Raw genomic sequence first — 19,476 nt, forward strand, 5'->3', positions numbered from 1 at the left:
GAGGGAAGAGATCGCAGGACCTTTGGCGATGATCTTTTCATCCTCACTGTCCACAGATATGGAAGATTGCAGAGGCAAACGTCATTCCTTTGTTCAAAAAAAGGGAACAGGGATAAGCCCGGAAATTTCAGGCCAGTTAGTTTTACGTCAGTGGTGGGCAAATTATTGGAAAGGGCTCCGAGAGATAGAATTTATGATCACTTGGATAGGCACAGTTTGATTCATGATAGTCAGCATGGATTTGTGAGGGGTAGATCATGCCTCAAAAACCTTATTGAATTCTTTGAAGAGGTGACCAAACACGTGGATGAAGGTAGAGCAGTGGTATACATGGATTTAAGTAAGGCGTTTGATAAGGTTCCCCATGGTAGGCTCATGCAGAAAGTAAGGAGGCATGGGATAGGGGGAAAACGTGGCAGATTGGATTCAGAATTGGCTGACCCTTAGAAGACAAAGGGTGGTAGTGGACGGAAAATATTCAACATGGTGCTCAGTTATGAGTGGTGTACCACAAGGCTCTGTTCTGGGTCCTCTTCTATTTGTGATTTTTGTAAATGATTTGGATGTAGGGGTGGATTAATAAGTTTGTGAACGATATGAAGGTGGGTTGCATTGTGGATAGTGCGAAGGGCTGTTCTCGGTTACAAAGGGATATTGGCAGGATGCAGAGCCGGGCTGAGAAGTGGCAGATGGAGGTTAACCCTGAAAAATGTGAGGAGATTCATTTTCGAAAGACAAACTTGAAAGCAGAATACAGGGTTAACGGAAAGATTCTTGGCAATGTGGAGGAGCAGAGGGATCTCGGGGTTCATGTCCACAGTTCCCTGAAAGCTGCCACCCAGGTGGATAGAGTTGTTAAGGCGGCGTATGGTGTGTTAGCTTTCATTAATAGAGGGATTGAGTTCAAGAGCCGTGAAGTTATGCTCCAGCTATACAAAACACTGGTTCAGTCACATCTGGAGTATGGTGTCCAGTTCTGGTCACCTCATTACAGGAAAGATGCAGAAGTGCTGGAAAAGGTGCAGAGGAGATTTACCAGGATGTTGCCTGGAATGGAGGGAAGGTCTTACGAGGAAAGGTTGGCAGAACTAGGGCTTTTCTCTTTAGAACGACGAAGGATGAGAGCTGACTTGATCGAGGTGTACAAAATGATCAGAGGTATAGATAGAGTGGACAGCCAGAGACTTTTTCCTAGGGTGGAGGTAGCTATTACGAGGGGGCATAGTTTTAAAGTGAGTGGAGGTAGATATAGGGGAGACGTCAGAGGTAGGTTCTTTACTCAGAGTGGTAAGGGCGTGGAATGCATTGCCAGAGAGGGTGGTGGAGTCGGCCTCATTAGGGGCATTTAAGCGGCTATTAGATAGGCATGTGGATAATCGTAAAAGGTAGAGGTGGAGGTTAGATAGACCTTAGGTTTCGGGTAACAGTTCGGCACAACATGGTGGGCCGAAGGGCCTGTACAGTGCCGTACTGTTCTATGTGCTACTCCATTGCTCAATCCACAACATGGACTGACAATGTTTGAAACCATGACCTCTTAAGCCCAGTGATAAAAGGCGCCACAACTGAGCTAAGCCAACAACCTTCTTTAGTTGCATATAAGTTGTGCATTCTAACCAGACAGAAAAGGTTCCCGTGTAAAAAAGAAAAGTGCAGGTGCTATTATTGTAGAACGAGGCACACAAAATTATTACACATATTGAACAAATATCACATGGCAAACAGATCCTTTCACAGTGGAAGTTTGAAAAAAGTAGCATCAATATACCACAGGTTTATTTATAACACAAATCTTGTTGCTCCCATAAAGAAAATAATCTGACAGAAATGGTAAACTCACCTCTCACCTCCACTGTATATTTATTTGAATTATCTATGAACGTGGCAATTGTCTTTGTCCATTTCTATTTCAGCCTTTGCTGTAAATGGATGTTTTAATGCACTCTCCCAATTACACCACAAGACAGGTGAACGGAAATTAGGCCATTCAACCATGGCTGCTAAACCCCATTCTCCCTGTAACATTTGATCCCCTTGATAATCAAGGACCTATCTCCGTTTGAAATATACTCAATGACCTGGCCGCCACAGCCATCTACGGCAAGGCATTCCACAGATTCATCACTCTCTGGCTTGAGAAGTTCCTCCTCATCTCTGTTCTAATGGGTCTTCCCTTTACTCTAAGGCTGTATCGTCAAGTCCCAGTCTCTTCTGTTAATGGAAACATCTTCCCAACACCCACTCTATCCAGGCTGTTCAGTATTCTCTAAGTTTCAATTAGATTCCCCCTCATCTTTCTAAACTCTATCAAGTATAGACCCAGAGTCCTCAAACGTTCCTCATATGTTAAGCCTTTCATTCCTGGCATCGTTCTCATGAAACCCCTCTGGACGTGGTCCAGAGCCGGAACATTCATCCTGAGGTATGGTACCCAAAATTTCTCCAAATCTTCTAAATGTTGTCTGACCACTGCCTTATAAAGAAGTACATCCCTGCTTTTTTTTATTCTCGTCCTCTCGTAATAAATGCCAACATTGTATTTGCCTTCCTAACTATCGACTCAACTTGCAAGTTCACCTTAACAGAAACCGGGACGAGGACTCCCAAATCCCTCTGCACTTCAGATTTCTGTATGTTCTCCTCAATTAGAAAATAGTCTATGCCTGTATTCTTTCCAAAGTGCATGATTTCCCACTTTTCCACAATGCACTCCATCTGCCACTTCTTTGTCCACTCTCCTAACCTGTCTAAATCCTTCTGCAACCTCACCACCTCCTCAATACTACCTGCCCTTCCACCTATCTTTGTACCGTCTGCAAACGTAGCCAGAATGCCCTATTAAAAGTTATGGTCCCAACACTGACACTTGTGGAACACCACTAGTCACTGGCTGCCAGCCTCAGAAAAACCCTTTCATCCCCACTCTCGATTTCTGCCAGACAGCCAATCTTCTATCCATGCTGGTACCTTGCCTCTAACACCATGGGCCCTTATCTTACTCAGCAGCCTCCTGTGCAGCACTGTATCAAAGACCTTCTTGGAAGTCCAGGTAGATAACATCCATTGGCTGTCTCTGGTCTAACGTGCTCGTTACCTCCTCAAAGAATTCTAAAAGATTCGTCAGGCAAGATCTCCCCTTGATGAAACCATGCTGACTCTGCCCTATTTTACAATTCACTTCCAAGTATTCAGAAATCTCATCTTTCACAATGACTCCAAAATCTTACCAACAACCGAGGGCAGGCTAGTCGGCCTGTAATTTCCCATCTTTCTCCTTCTTAAACAGGGGGTTACATTAGCAATTTTCCAGCCGTCTGGGACCATCCCTGACTCGAGTGATTTCTGAAAGATCACCATTAACATTTCCACTATCTCCTTCAGAACTCTGCGGTGTCGTCCCTCTGGTCCAGGTGATTTATCCACCTTCAGACCTTTCAGTTTTTCTAGTACCTTCTGCTTGGTGATGGCCACCATATTCACCTCAGCACCCCCAACCCCCGACTCTCGAATTTTTGGGATGTTGCTCATGTCTTCCATACCATGAATTGTTCATCAAACTCTAACAGAGAAATGTTGCAGCATAAACCTAAGTAGTTTCTGCAGAATTTCCAGGAATCTTCTTTTTCTTTCGACAATTGAAGTGGACAGAGGGGGCTGAGATTAGCACAATTAATATCTGGACCAGTTACCATTTACTGTAGCCTGTCACAGAAGCATGGATTTTATGGCACAGGAGGCCATTTGGCCCATGGTGTCTGTGTCAACTCCTTGAATGAGCAACAAACTTGTGCTTTTCCCCTTACCACTGCTCAACCTTCTTTTTCAGAGGGAAGAATAATTCCTTTCCAGATGATTCAACTGAACGTGCCTCTGTCACATTACCAGCTCAGTCCAACAATCAGGAACCAACATTTCCAACAGAAAGAAAATACATTTTCTCTTTTGGAGTTCTATTTTGATCCCACACAGCAACTTGATTAAAAAAGTACGATGAATAAATATGCAGGTGCAGACAGATTGGGCAGCAACTAGAATCAGAGTTGTACAGCATGGAAACAGACCCTTCAGTCCAACTCGTCCATGACAACCAGATATCCTAAATTAATCTAGTCCCATTTTCCAGCATTTGGCCCAAACCCTTCTAAACCCTTCCTATTCATGTACCCATCCAGATGCCTTTTAAAATGTTGTAATTGTACCAGCCTCCACCACTTCCTCATTGCATACACACACTACTCAGTGTGTGAAGAACTTGCCCATTATGTCCCTTTTTATACCTTTCCCCTCTCACCTTAAACCTATGCCCTCTAGTCTTGGACTCCCCTACCCTAGGGGAGAGAGCTTGGGTATTTACCCTATCCATGCCCCTCATGAATTTATAAAACCTTTAGCCTCCAACTGAGAGAGTCAGGAATCACTTTGTCCTGCTGAAAGGATACACATGACTGCACTTGATCATCTATGTGTATAGCTATAAGGTGGCCTCATTTTCTGGACACTGCCATCTGCACTCTTTCTGATTTCCACTATGCTTTGTGAACAACTTACCCACTAACACTATACATATTAAATGTAAACACTTGTGCATATGTTGAGGCACTTACTGTAGTTAGAATGGATGGCTTCAGAGATGTCAAAGGGACCTTGATCATTTTTCCATTCGAGTTCATAGCCTCTACCTCAATGACATGTAGCTCATCTTTTGTTTCTGGACCCACACATACCTGTCACCGGAAAATAAAAAAAAAGTGATACTGACTTTTCACAAAAAAGCAAAAATATATACAAAAGGAGGCCTATAAGCCAACTTCATCGTTAAAGCTAAAAAAGGAGAAAAAATTATTTAGCCACGAGTCTTCAGTAGTTGTATTTGAGGATTGGCAAAACCAATGTGCAAATCACCACCTAGTGGCCTCAACTAGTAATGACAATGAAAAATAACAACGAAGATGCAACGAGCCATGTTTAGCAGAGTTGATAACCACAGTACAAGCCATGGTGTCACTAAATGGAAAGTTTCACTGCGCTCCAAACTGCATTGCCTTCAGTCGATTGATTTCAAAGTGCTGCTCTTTGTGTTCATGAACAGGGCAGCTAATTTGCAAGATGCTATGAACAGCAAATACAACGACTTGACCTGTTAAATCAGTTTCTAGTGGCGTTGGTCAAGGGAAAGTTACAGACAGGATGCTGGGATAACACAAAGTTCTTTCAAATAGTGTCAAGGAATTTGCACCTGAATAGACATCTGATGGTACTGCACTGGAAGTGTCACCTTAATTATATGGTCAACTTGCAAAGATGTTTAAACAAAAAAAATGTTATTGCAAAAAGGGAAGCTTTACCAAGGTGATATTAGTGCAAGTTGACAGCACTCACAGTAGTGGCGCATGTCACATGCAGTTATTAACAACTGTGATTACAAAAGGAGTAACAATACATCCCTTGAGCATACAATCGCATATTCATATTGATTATCAATGAATAGTTTAACCTTTTTATGTTGTTAGCCAAATGACAAGACAAAGGACAGAGCAACAGTATTTTCCGATCGTGCATGATTTCCTTTCTAGGCTAGTGTTTAAGAGGTAGTGACTAAAATTGCACCTAAACTTGACTAAACTTCCGCACTGTGGAAACTCGAAACGCAGCATGGAAAGGGGAGTTGCAAAGGTCAGTTCTAGTAATAGAAATAACTGCGAGTCTGGAGATGAAAGCAATCCAAATCAACAAGCAACTACACGAGGGCAGGTCTTGGGAAGAGGCAAGGACTTTTGATTGAAATTTCACTCATCACTGGTTGGCCAGCATTTATTGTTTATACCTAGTTGTCCTTGAGAAGGTGGTGGTGAGCTGCCTTCTTGAATCGCTGTAGTCCATGTGCTGTAAGTTGACTCAACGTCCTAAGGGAGGGAATTCTTCAAAATATTTAATACTTCACACGGTATTCACTAACATCTTCAACCTCTCCCTCCTACAAGCCGAAGTCCCCACCTGCTTCAAGAAGGCCACCATCATCCCCGTACCCAAGAAAACGCAAGCAGCGTGCCTTAATGACTACCGCCCGATAGCTCTGACTTCAATAATCATGAAGTGCCCACATCAACTCCAGCCTCCCAACCTGCCTCAATCCCCTAGTTTAGCTGCTGACATAACAGGTCCACAGATGATGCCTAATCCCTAGCCCTGCACTCATCCCTGGAACATCTGGACAACAAAGATACCTAAGTCAGACTCCTTCTCGTTGACTGCAGCTCCACCTTCAACACCATTATCCCTTCCAGATTGATCTCAAAACTGCATGAACTTGGTCTTGGCTCCGCTCTCTGCAACTGGATCCTCAGCTTTCTGACCCACAGACTGCAATCAGTGAGGATAGGTAACTGCACCTTCTCCACAATAACACTCAACACTGCAGCACCCCCAAGGATGTGTCCTTAGCCCCCTACTGTACTCCCTGTACACCCACGACTGTGTTGCCAAATTCCAAACAAACACCATCTACAAGTTCGCTGAGGGACAGATATCTAACAATGACAAATCAAAATACGGAAGGGAGATAGAGAACTTGATGTGGTGTAATGAAAATAATCTGTCTCTCAACGTTGTCAAAACTAAAGAACTTATCATCAACTTCACAAAAGAAAGGAGGAGAACACGCCCCCATCTACATCAACAGAAGTGAGGTTGAGGGTGGACAACATAAAGTTCCTCAGACTGATGGTAACTAACGACCTGTCCTGGACTTGCCACAGAAATGTGACAGTCAAGGCAGACAACAATGTCTTTTCTTCATCAGGCGGCTCAGGAAATTTGGCATATTCCTAAGGTCCCTCACCAGCTTCTACGGATGCACCATTGAAAGCATACTGTCTGGGTGCATAACAGCCTGGCACGACAACTGCTCTGCCCAGGACGGTAAGAAACTACAGAAGGTGGTGCGCACAGCCCAGACCATCTCAGAAGCCAACGTTCCATGGACTCCATTTACACGACTCGCTGCAGTGGAAAGGCGGCCAAAATCAAAGACCTATCGCATGTCGGTAGTGACCTCCTACAACCTCTTCTGTCAGGCAGAAGATACAGAAGCCTGAACACACACACCAGCAGGTTCAGGACAGCTTATTTCTGGCCATAATCAGACTGTTGAATGGACTCTAGACTCAAATAATGTAAATGTAACCTGTATGCCTCTAAGTCTTTTTGATCTGTACATCCTTTGCTGGCTGTGATCTGCCTGTACAGCTCGTAAACGAAGCTTTTCATTGTCACGTGTACTGAAATACAGTGAAATCAATCATATCAAATTGAGAATTGACAGACATTTGTTAAGCAATATCTGTATTTCACCTAACCTCCCAAGGATATTCTTCAGTCCATTCACTCTCAAGTAGACTTATGCCATTTGCCTCAACTGCAACACATGGCACTGAATTCCATATATTCGCTACTGTCTGGAGGTAATATTAAGGGTTGAGAGAATGATCTACCTCTGCCAATTTGATTCACTTCACGTTACGAAGAAATGGCTGGAGGTATTTGATGCTGCAAAGGCAATGGACCCAGACAACATATTGCCAATAGTAATGAAGAATTGTGCCCTAGAACTTGCTGCATCCTTAGCTAAGCAGTCCCAATACAGCAACAGCTACATCCACCCAACAACGAGGAAAATTGCCTAGTAATGTCCTGTGCACAAAAAGCAGGGCAAATATAATCTAGCCAATAACTGCTCCATCTATCTACTCTTTAATATCACGGATGGAAGGTGTCATCGACTTAGATATGAAAAAGTACTTGCTCAGCAATAACCTTCTCATTAAAGCTCAGTTTGGGTTCAGTCAGGATCACTCAGCTCCTGACCTCATTACAACCTTATTTCAAACATGGGAAAAACAGCTGAATTCCAGAGGTGAGGCAAGTGACTGTTCTCAATATCACATTTAACCGAGTAAGGCATCAAGGAGCCCTAGCAAAACTAAAGTCAATAAGAATCATGATGAAAATTCTCTGCTGGTTGAAGTCATACCAGGCATACAAGAAAATGGTTGTGGAGAACAGTCATGTCAGCTCAAGCAGGAGTCCCTCAGGATACTGTCCGAGGCCCAACCATCTTCAGCTGCTTCCTTCGCTCCATCATAAGGTCAGAAGTGGAGATGCCTGCTTGGCCTTCAGGTATAGAGGGATATGGACCTACTGCTGGTAAATGGGACTGGATTAATTTAGGACATCTTGTTGGCATGGACGAGTTGGACCGAACAGTCCATTTCCATGCTGTACAACTGACTATCAACGTCTTAGGAACTACCATTGACCAGAAGCTGAATTGGATCAACTATTTAGATACTGCAGCTACAAAATCAGGTCAGAGGCTAGGAATTCTGAAAGTAACACAGCTCCTGACACTTCAAAACATGTCCACTATCTATAAGATACATGTCAGAAGCTGACAGAATACTCCCAGCTTGCCTGGATGAGTCTAACTCTGATAACAGCACCACCACCTGCAAGTTCCCCACCATCCTGAGTTGGAAATAGATCGGCATTCCTTCACTCTTACTAGGTCAAACTCCTGCAACTCCCTCTCTGAAAGCATTGCAGGCTACCGACACCACCTTCTTGACAGCAAATAGGGATGACCAATTAATGCTGGTCAGCTAGCGTCACCCAGTTTCCATGAATACATTAAAAAAGAAACTTAGCTCAGACCAAGCTTTTGTTCTTTTATTTGATTGTATGTTTCTTTGGTTTATTATCCCATGCCTCCCACTTTCCCAAAAAAGCTATCATTTTCCTGTGTTAAAGACAATTATTATGAAAATGTTACAAAAACAGAAAAACAGGGGCATAGGAATATGGGCGAAGGTCATTCAGCCCCTTGAGCCTACTCTGCTATCTAGATCAAAGCTAATTTTCAATGTCACTTTCCCACACTATCCTCAAATATACAGTATTGTGTGCAATTCTTGAATGCACATTATAGAATGAAGTGATAGCATTGGAGAGGGTGCTGAGGAGATTTACCAGGAGATTGCTTGGGCTGGAGAGTTTCAGTTATGGAGAGAGAGTGGACAGATGGGGATGGTTTTCCCCAGGGCAGAGGGGGTTGTCATAAACGTTTGGGGCCCTAGATAGGACAGACAGGAAGAAACTTTTCTTCTTGATACAATACCTTAAAATCTATTTCTCCTGTACAAAGGGCAGAAGGTTCAGAGGAGATACCAGAAGGTGGGAATCTGGAACTCACTGCCTGAAAGGTTAGTAGGGGCAGAAACCCTCATAATATTAAAGAAGTGTTTAGATGTGCGCTTGCGATGCCAAGCCATACAAAGACCAAGCGCCAAGTGCTGGAAAATGGGATTAGAGTTGTTAAACGGTTGTTTTTGACTGGCATAGACTCAATAGGCTGAAGTACCTTTTTATGACTCTACGTACAGCACGGAAACAAACCCTTCAGTCCAACCCATCCATGCCGACCAGATATCCTAAATCTGGTCTAGTCCCATTTGCCAGCGTTTAACCCATATCCCTCTAAATGCTTCCTATTCATATACCCATCCAGATGCCTTTTAAATGTTCAATTGTACCAGCCTCCACAACTTCCTCTGGCAGTTCATTCCATACACGCACCACCTTGTGTGAAAAAGTTGCCCCTCAGGTCCCTTTTAAATCTTTCCACTCTCACCTTAAAACTATGCCCTCTAGTTTGAGCTCCCCTACCCAGAGAAAATATTCGCCCTATCCACGCACCTCACGATTTTATAAACCTTGATAAGCTCACTCCTCAGTCTCCAATGCTCCAGGGAACATAGCGTTAACGTATTCAGCCTCTCCCCATTGCTCAAACGCTCCAAACCCTGGCAACTTCCTTGAAAGGGTTCAGAAAAGATTTACAAGTTTCACAATATATTTCCTATAGCAGGGAGACAACAGCTGAATACAAGCGTTCCAAAAGCGGTCTAACCAATGCCTTGTGCATTCCTTTCATCCATATTCTCAGTTACTTCATCTAAAAATGTGACGAGACTCACAAATTTGATTCTCTGATACTATTTCTCGATTTTACTAGCATCAAAAAATCTACTAATTTCTGTTTTGAACATTTTCAACGACAGCTTCCACAGCCCTTGGAAGTAACTATAACTACCTATCGAGTCAAGAAATTTCTTTTCATCCGAGTCCTAAATAGCCTGCCTCTTATTTGGAGGCCAAACAGCCTGTGGAAATGCCTTTTCTGTATCCATCCTGTATAGCCCTGTAAGAACTTTTGTTTCAACCGGGTCATCTCTCCTTCTTGGAAGGTGTGAAGAATACAGGCTCAGTCCCCTCCAAGTGTAGTCCCTCCATCCCAGGAATTAGTCTGGGATGAACTTGTACTGCACTTCTTCAATGGCGAATATATCCATCCTTGAGTAAAGGGACCAAAACTGTACACAATACTCCCAATGCAGTTTCACCAAGGTTCTAAAAACTGCAAGACATCTTCAGTCCCGTACTCTCATCCTTCTGAAATAAAAGCCAGCATACCATGTGCCTTCCTAATTGCATGTACAAGTTAACCTTCGATCACTAATGAACAGGGACATCCAGATCCCTTCAGACATCAACACTTCCCAATCTCTCACCATTTAAGAAATATTCTGAAACTTGTGGGAAATAGTTAAAAATCTGAAAGAAAAAGTGCAGTACTTTATTTTCTACAATGGTGTTTATATCATCTTTGAAGTGCAAGATTCTACGTTCTATGCAATCTATTTCCCTTCATTATCCAAAATGATATCCCACAGCATCTTTAAAATCGTATAAAATTAAAGAGTGCGCTGTAAATTTAAGGCCTTAGAATGGGAAATGGTGACTCAGAGAATCAATAACAGTTAATGTCTAGCTGAAGAATGACACAAACAGCCTCTGGCTAAAATGTGAAAAGAAACATAAGTGCTAAAACGAAAAGCAGGAGACTTGAAGTCTCTAATTAACCCACTTTAAATGGTTCTTGTGCAATACTCCTGGTCAAAGAGAAGATAAGCCTGGAGCAGCAGCAGAGAAATCTAACGGCATGCATAACAGGGGAGCAACAGAGAGCTACCTTGTCAAGGAGGGGCTCAGGCCTTAAAAGCTTTTACCTTGGACTGACATGGCTACGAAGCTCTGGTTCCAGTCTTGTGACCGGACAGCTCCAGCCAAATTCGAGGGGGGCTAATCACTTCGATAGCCTTCTCTGGATTTCCTGTGGCTGCATCTATTTGCTGCACAGCTGCACAGCTGCACTTGCATGTAGCTGCTCCAATATTGTGTGGGAGGCGATCAGCATTCATTTCTGGTTCCAGAAGTTGGTGCTGCACATGGGCTTCCGGGATATTGGGAAATTAATGAGATTAAAGGCTGATAAATCCACAGGGCCAATTAATTTATAGTGTAGAGTACTTAAGGAAGCAGCTCAAGAAATAGTGGATGCATTGGAGGTCAACTTTCAAGATCCTCAGACTCTAGAACAATTCTGATGGATTGGATGGTAGCTAATGTAACTCCACTATTTGGAAAACAAAGGTGGAGAGAAAACACGAAATTATACAGTTCTGTCCTGGTTTGTCTACCAAAATACAACATCTCACATGATCTAAATTAACCACCATTTGCCACTCTGCGGCCTATTCGTCAATCTGATCAAGGTGCCGTTGTATTCCGAGATCATCTGCACTGTCCACTACAACACCTATTTTGGCGTCATCTGCAGGCACACCATTGGTCACAGGCCTCCACTCCAAGAAGCAACCCTCTACTAACACCTCTGTCTCCTACTTTCAAGCCAATTCTATGGTCTCAATGTGGACTTTACCAGTTTCAAAATCACCCCACCCCCAGCTTCATCCCATGATCAACCCTCCCTCTCATCCCCACCTCCTTGACCTGTCACAACCTGTCCATCATCTCTCCCACCTATCCACTCCTCCCACCTCACTGACCAATCCCCACCACTGCATATCTGCACTCAACTATCATCATCCCACCTACCTTTCCCCAGACCCCACCCCTCCTCTCTCTATTTATTTCGGAGCTCACTTCCCCCTCCCCCATTTCTGAAGAAGGGTCCCGACCCGAAACATGAACTTTCCTACTCCTCTGATGCTGCCTGGTCTGCTGTGTTCCTCCAACTCCACACTATGTTATCTCTATCTGATTGGCTAGCTCCCCCTGGATCCCATGTGATCTAACTAACCAGTCTATTATGCAGAACCTTGCATAATGCTTTGCTGAAGTCCATAAGACAATACCTACCAGTCTGCCTTCAATCTTCTTTGTCACCTCTTCAAAAAATTGAATCAAGTCAGTGATACATGATTTCCCACACACAATTATCAAGTTTAACAACTTTAATGCTTGAGCACCTTCCCCATGCTTTCCCCCACCCCCAAACACTTATTACATAGTCTGCTATTACACACAACCTACCACTAGCCTCTAGCCACGAATAGGCTCCATCAGCACTAGTCTTTCTCCTAGGCTGACTGTTATCCATTTTTTGTCTGTCCAACTGTTTTTCTCTTTCTCTGGGCTCTATCCCCACCTATCATTTACTCCTTTCCCCCAGCCTATCTTCTGCATATAAACGAACTCTTTTCTAGCTACCATCGGTTCTGAAGGGTCACCGGTCCAAAAACATTAACTCTGATTTCTCGCCACAAGGGCAGCCAGACCTGCTGAGTTTTTCCAGCAATTTCTGTTTCTGCTTCTGCTTCCAACAGAATCAGTATGGAAAAACAGATGGGGAAATGGTGCTCGACAAATCTACTGGAATACTTTGAAAATGTAACTAGTAAAGTTGATAAGGGAGAACCAGTGATATGGTTTACTTGGACTTTCAAAAGGTTTTCAATAAGGTTCCATGCAAAAGATTAGCATGTAAAGTTAAAGCACACGGGATTGAGGGTAGTGTACTGAACGGATAGAGATCCATTTGGCAGACAGGATACAAATTCTTAAAACACATGTGCAAGGCAAGTACTTTTTTTAAAAAAAAAAAAAAGGGTGGTAGGTGCCTGGTGCCTGGAACACGCTGCCAGTGGAGAAACAGATATGATAGGAACATTTAAGAGGCATTGAGACAGACACGTGAACAGGCAGGGAATAGCTGGATACAGACTGTGTGCAGGCAGAGTCAAGCAGTTTAGAATGGTATCAAGGTTAGCAGAAATACAGTGGGCCGAAGAGCATGTTCCTGTGCTGTGCTGTTTTGTCATGCTAAGAAGAGAAGAATAAATGGTACTTTTCCTGAGTGCCAGCCAGTGACTAGTGGGGTACTGCAGAAATCAGTACTTGGATCCCATCTATTCACAGTATGTATTAATGATTTAGATGAGGGAACTAAATATAATAGTCATACAGCACTGAAACAGACTCTTCGGTCCAACAAGTCTATGCCAAATATAATCCCGAACTAAACTAGTCCCACCTGCCTGCTCCTGGCTCCTATCCCTCCAAACCTTTCCTATTCATATATCCATCCAAATGTCTTTTAAATGTTGTAATTGTACCCCCTTCATCAGGAAGTTCATTCCACATGTGAACCACTCTGTGTAAAAAATTTGCCTCATGTCTTTTTTAAAATCTCTCTCCTCTCACCCTAAAAATGTGCCCCCAGTCTTGAAATTCCCCATTTTAGGGACAAGACAACTATCATTAACTTTATCTATTCCACTCATTATTTTATAAACTTCTATAAGGTCACCTCTCAACCTCCTACACTCCAAGAAAAAAGTCCCAGCCTATCCATCCTTTCCTTATAACTCAAAGTTCCATACCCAGAACTATCCTGGTAAATCTCTTCTAAACCCCCTCCAGCTTGATAATAAAAGACATAAGCAGCAATTTTTAAAAAAAAAAAAACAGAAGGTGGCTCATGTGTGGAAAGAACTTTCTGATGAAGTGGTGAACACGAGTACAATTACAGTGTTTAGAAGACATTTGGATGTATATATGAATAAGAGGGAGGCAATGGCCTAGTGGTACTATCGCTGCACTATTAATCCAGAGACCTAGATAATGTTCTGGGGACCCAGGTTCAAATCCCTACATGGCAGATGGTGGAATTTGAATTCATTAAAATATCTGGAAGTAAGAATCTAATGAGGACTACGAATCCATTGTCTATTTTTGGAAAAACCCATCTGGTTTACTAACGTCCTTTAGGGAACAAAACTGCCATCCTTACCTGGTCCAGCCTACATGTGACTCCAGACCCACAGCAATGTGGTTGACTCTGAACTGCCCTCTGGGCAATTAGGGATGGACAATAAATGCTGCCTAGCCAGCGACACCCTCATCTCGTGAATGAATAAAGAAAAAAAAGAAAGCTTTGGAGGGATGTAGGCCAGGTGCTGGCAGGTGGGACTAGTTTAGTTTGGGATTATATTTGGCATAGACTAGTTGAAGAGGAGTCTGTTTCACTGCTGTACAACTACAACTCTACGACTATTATAATTAGTTCCCTCCACTAAATCATTAATATATATTGTGAATGGATGGGGTCTAAGCACTGGCTCTTGCAATATCCCACTAGTCACTGGCTGCCAATCAGGAAAAGACCATTTATTCTTTTCTTTTTAGCATAACAAGACAGAACAGCACAGGAACATGCCCTTTGGCCTGCAGATTACACAAAGCTGGGTGGGAGAGTAAGATGTGAAAAAGATGATTCACTGTGATTTGGACAGGTTGAGCGACAGGGCAAATGTATGGCAGATGAAGTGTAATGCAGATAAATGAGACGTTATCCACTTTAGTAGCAAAAACACAAAGACAGATCAGCATTGCCTTAGATAGATTGGGAACAGGGGCAGTGCAAGACTGGGATATCCTTGTAACTCCCTGTGAAAGGAGTACAAGAAGGTTTACCAGACAGATTCCTGGGTTGCCAGGATTGATGGATGAAGAGAGACCGGATTAATTAGGATTATAGTCACTGGAATTTAGAATTTGATGACAGGCCAATGTTAACACACTTTGCTTCTATAAGAATGGGGGGAATCCCGTAGAAACCTATAAAATTCTAATAGACCCACACAGGATAAATGCCGGGACGGTCTTCTAGATGAGCAGGAATCCAGGACCAGGAGTCATAGTCTAAGGTCACGATACAGGCCACAGCGCATCTTGTGGTGCAGTGGTAATGTCCCTATCTCTGAGGGAGTAGGCCTGGGTTCAAGTCTCACCTGCGCCAGAAATGTGTACTAACATCTCTGGACAGGAGGATTAGAAATATCAATGATGTAGGCCACTGAGGAGTGAGAAGAGGAGAAATTTCTACATCTAGAGAGTGGCAAGAATGTGGAATTCACTGCCAGAGAAAGTGGCTGGGGGTAAACATTGAATGTTTTCAAGAAAGAATTAGGTATAGTTCTTAAGGCTAAAGGGATCAAAGTGTATGGGGAGCAAGAGGGACCAGGGTACTGAGCTGGATAACCAGCCATGTTTATAATAAGCAGCAGAGCAGGCTGGAAGGTTTGAAAGGTCTATTCCTGCTGTTATCTTCTATGTTAATATGACATTCCCATCAGGGAGGGCACTCACCGTCCTTAGAATGAGTTGGTGCGCCATCCGATCATCTTGCACCTGGAATTTGTATTCCTTTCTTCCTTCCTCCAGCACACATCCTGAAGAATCAAATTGGAAAAATTAACCTGACAACTCATTTTCAAGGTGCACACAACTCATTTTTGTTGGCAGCAAAATTTTGCAACTATGTTTGTAAAAAAAAAAAAAGGGGACATGTTAACTGTCATAAGAGAAATAAAAACAATCGAATCATTGGAATAGGAGAAGGCCATTCAGCCCAATGAGCCCACTCCATTTTGTCCAACCATGGCCGATCGAACACTCAATTCCTTTCACCCACACTATCCCCAAAATGCCACTAGTAAACAGCAATATATCAAAGTGTTTTAAACAGAGGCAGAAGACTGAGCATCCACACTTCTCGGAGGCAGAGAGCTATGAAGATTCACAACCCTGAGCAATAAAAATTCTCATTGTGGTCCTAAATAAAAACCAAAAACAAAAATTACCGCAAAAACTCAGGAGGTCTGGCAGGATCTGTAGAGAGATAGCAGAGTTAATGCGTTGAATCTAGTGGTCTTCCTCAGAACTCCATTAATTGTGCTTTCTCTGCACAGGTGCTGCCAGACCTGTTGAGTTTTTCCCAGTAATTTCTGTTTTTGTTATTAATTTCCAGCATCTGTAGTCATTTGTTTTTCTTTTGGTCCTAAATGGCATCCCCTTCTTTTTAAATTGTGCCCTTGGCTCCAGATTCCTCAACCAGGGAAATATGTTATCCTTGATATTGGATGGATGCAGGTAGGAGGGGAAAGATTCAAAAAAGGCCTGAGGGATAATTTTTTCACGCCAAGAGTGGTGAGTGTATGGAATGGGCTGCCAGAGGAAGTGGCAGAGGCTGGTACAAGTACAACATTTAAAAGGCATCTGGATGGGTACATGAATAGGAAGGGTTTCAGGAGGGATATGGGCCAAATGGGACTACAACAGATTGGGGTGTCTGGTCGATGCGGGTGAATTGGACCAAAGGGTCTGTTTCCGTGCTGTATGACCCTGTGACTTGATGGCAGGACTCCCATCTCGGAAACAAGTCTGGTGAGTCTTTGCTGGACTCTCTCCATTGCGATATCATCTTTTCTGAGAGAAGACAACCGAAGCTGCACATTTACTCCAGGTGCAGTCTCACCAGCAACTATACAATTGAAGCAAGACTTCACTACTCCTGTACTCAAATCCTCTTGCAATAAATAACAATATTCTGTTAGACTTCCTCTTGCAGCACCTGCATGTTAGTCCTCACTAACTTGTTGACAAAAACACCTAGATCCCTTTATTTGGCACAGTGGCTAGCACCACTGTCTCACAGGGGTCAGGGTTTCATTCCATCCTCAGGAGACTGTTTGCACATTCTCCTTGTGTCAGCATGGGTTTCCTCCAGGTGCTCTTGTAAATGCAGGCTGACAGGTATTGGGTAGGGGGTAGGTCTGGGTGAGATGCTCTTCGGAGGGGCAGGTGGACTTGATGGGCTGAATGGCCTGCTTCCACACTATAGGGATTCTATGATTTAAATTTTCTAACCTCTTACAAATGAAGAAATACTCTGCACATCTCTTCCTGCCAAAATGGTTAACCTCATATTTTTAAATCCCCTTTCTGGGCCCTATTCAGTCTTACTCCTCCTTTGACCACCCTTTCACTATTTATGTACTATTAAAAGCTTTGAGATTCCTTCTTATGTCAGTTGTAGTGTGTTTGTTATCCCCTTATGCTTTTCTTATGTGCTTCTTCTCCTCCCTTCAGCATTCCGCTTTCTTCATTACATTTTCTACCTGACATTCACACTTTTTCCTCTTTATCTTAATTATTCCTACCTTTTCTTAATCTAGGGAGCTCTGGATTTGTTTGCTCTTCCTGGCCCTTTTGAGGGATTAAGCCTCGAATGTGTTCAAACCACTTTCTCTTTGAAGGTACTCAATTGTTCAACGGAGGCTGTGACTAATTGTTTTTTGGAAATCAAAAATCTATGAAGGGAGACAACAAACAGCCAGGAAAGTGGAACTGAGGAAGATGATCAGCCTTGGTCACACTTAACAGCAGACTCAGCTGTATCGTTGACTCCTGCCCCTATTTGTTATGAACATGAACTTCATAAGCTGGTAATACTTTTATGAGTCTCCTTTCTTTCAAAGGTGAAACAGAACATTGCAGCATGTGGGTTAGTCATCTGTGCAGAAACATGCCCATGTGATCTGTAACTGAAGCTGAAAATTAAATGACAGGATTCCTACCTCGGGAACATTGTGAAAGGACAAGAGAGTAAAAAGACACACAAAGCACAGAGGGTCTATGTTTAACGTTTCCTCTTTCAGCATCTTTTAGCTTTAATGTTAAGTTAAGAGGACAGGAAATCTCAATAAGTGTCACAAGATTAGTTTTAACATTGTTTACTGCAGTACGTTACGTGACCCAATTGTTTCCATTTTCTCAGACTTGAGACAACTCGTAGCTTTCTAAGCCAAGGTCTCTCTCCAAGCTGAACCGCTGCCCCAAATTTTCAGCCACCAGCCCCCTGGCCTACCAGACCCCATACCTGCCAGTATCCCAAGGATCTGTCCAGGCAAGATGGCGTTGCCACCCCTCACAAATCCAAAACAACCTGCTGAGCATCAATCTCAACCGAGCTAAGCAGTACTTTTCTTCTGCAGATGCCAGCTATTCCTTCCCTTACAAGGTGGCAGCTGGAACAGCAAGACCAACAATTATCAGAACAAGTGCCCATGATCCTCTACAGGGCTCAGGACTTTGTGTGCGCACGCATGAGACAGAGCGCGAAACCATGAGAACGCAAGAGAGACAGCGAGCAAGGTAAAGGCAAAGGTGAAAAGCCATTATAGGAAATACAGTGAGTGGAATATCAACTTATTTTAACAGTTATCTGCAAGATGTGATGGGTCTACTAATCCAGGGACCCAGACAATGTCTCAGGAGCCCAGGTTCAAATTCCACAATGGCAGATGGTGGAAATTGAATTTAATGAAGAAAAGCTAGAATTTACAGTTTACCAATGTCTATGAAGTTGTTGTCAATTGTTAGAAGAAAATTGATTCACTAATGTCTTCTAGGGAAGGAAACTGCCATCCTGAACCTGGTTTGGCTTCTATGTGACTCCAGACCTGCAGCAATGTGGTTAACTCTTAACTGCCCTCTGGGCAATTAGGGATGGGCAATAAATGTTGGCCTACCTGGCCTACAATGAATGAATTAAAAACAAAACAATGTTAACAGCTATTTTATTTAGGCATGCAGTCTTTTAAAGTACAGAGTACGTGTTCAAATAATTTTCTTTGTTATGGAACTCATCTCCAGTTTTAATGTGAAGTTTATGGAACTAATGCCAATTCCAACTTTAAGTTGTGACTTGTGGGAATGCAACCACAACTTTAAGTGAGGATATCCTGTACTGCTGCGTGGAGCAGGAAGCAAATACGGCTTTAATGTGTAACGTGAACAGTGTGCTAACAAGAGTTGCTGACCTGGGTCTTGCTAGGTCTGCTTTGGAATACACCGTCCAAGAAGCCAAATTGAAGGACCTGACAGGGCAGGGAGACATAAACCTGCTATAAGTGCTTTGAGACTTAATCTTGTACTGAACCCTTCTCGCACAGTATATTCCAATTGAGTTAATCAGCTAACATGAAAATACCCAGGTTGATGTATTCATTGCTCAAGTATTATTTGTTCTATGTTGCTCAAAGTGAAAAACCAGCCTAAAGAAGCCTTAAAATGTAAAAGGATTTCACAGATAGTAGGAACTGCAGATGCTAGAGAATCTGAGATAACAAGGTGAAGAGCTGGATAAACACAGCAGGCCAAGCAGCATCAGAGGAGCAGGAAAGCTGACGTTTCGGGCCTAGACCCTTCTTCAGC

General features: G+C 43.0%; 1 protein-coding gene across 1 annotated transcript in view; it reads right to left on the reverse strand.

The window, feature by feature from the left end:
- npm1b (nucleophosmin 1b) overlaps window positions 1–19,476 on the reverse strand; it is a 107,160-nt gene that overhangs the window by 82,329 nt on the left and 5,355 nt on the right. Inside the window, exons 2-3 of the mRNA XM_048595737.1 lie at window positions 15,568–15,650; window positions 4,605–4,724 (exon numbers count right to left, since the gene is read on the reverse strand). Of these exons, the coding sequence (XP_048451694.1) occupies window positions 4,605–4,724; window positions 15,568–15,650 (203 nt within the window). The remainder of the gene's footprint in view (window positions 1–4,604; window positions 4,725–15,567; window positions 15,651–19,476) is intronic.

The sequence above is a fragment of the Rhincodon typus genome, chromosome 1 (assembly GCF_021869965.1).
Source record: "Rhincodon typus isolate 14 chromosome 1, sRhiTyp1.1, whole genome shotgun sequence".
NCBI lineage: Eukaryota > Metazoa > Chordata > Chondrichthyes > Orectolobiformes > Rhincodontidae > Rhincodon > Rhincodon typus.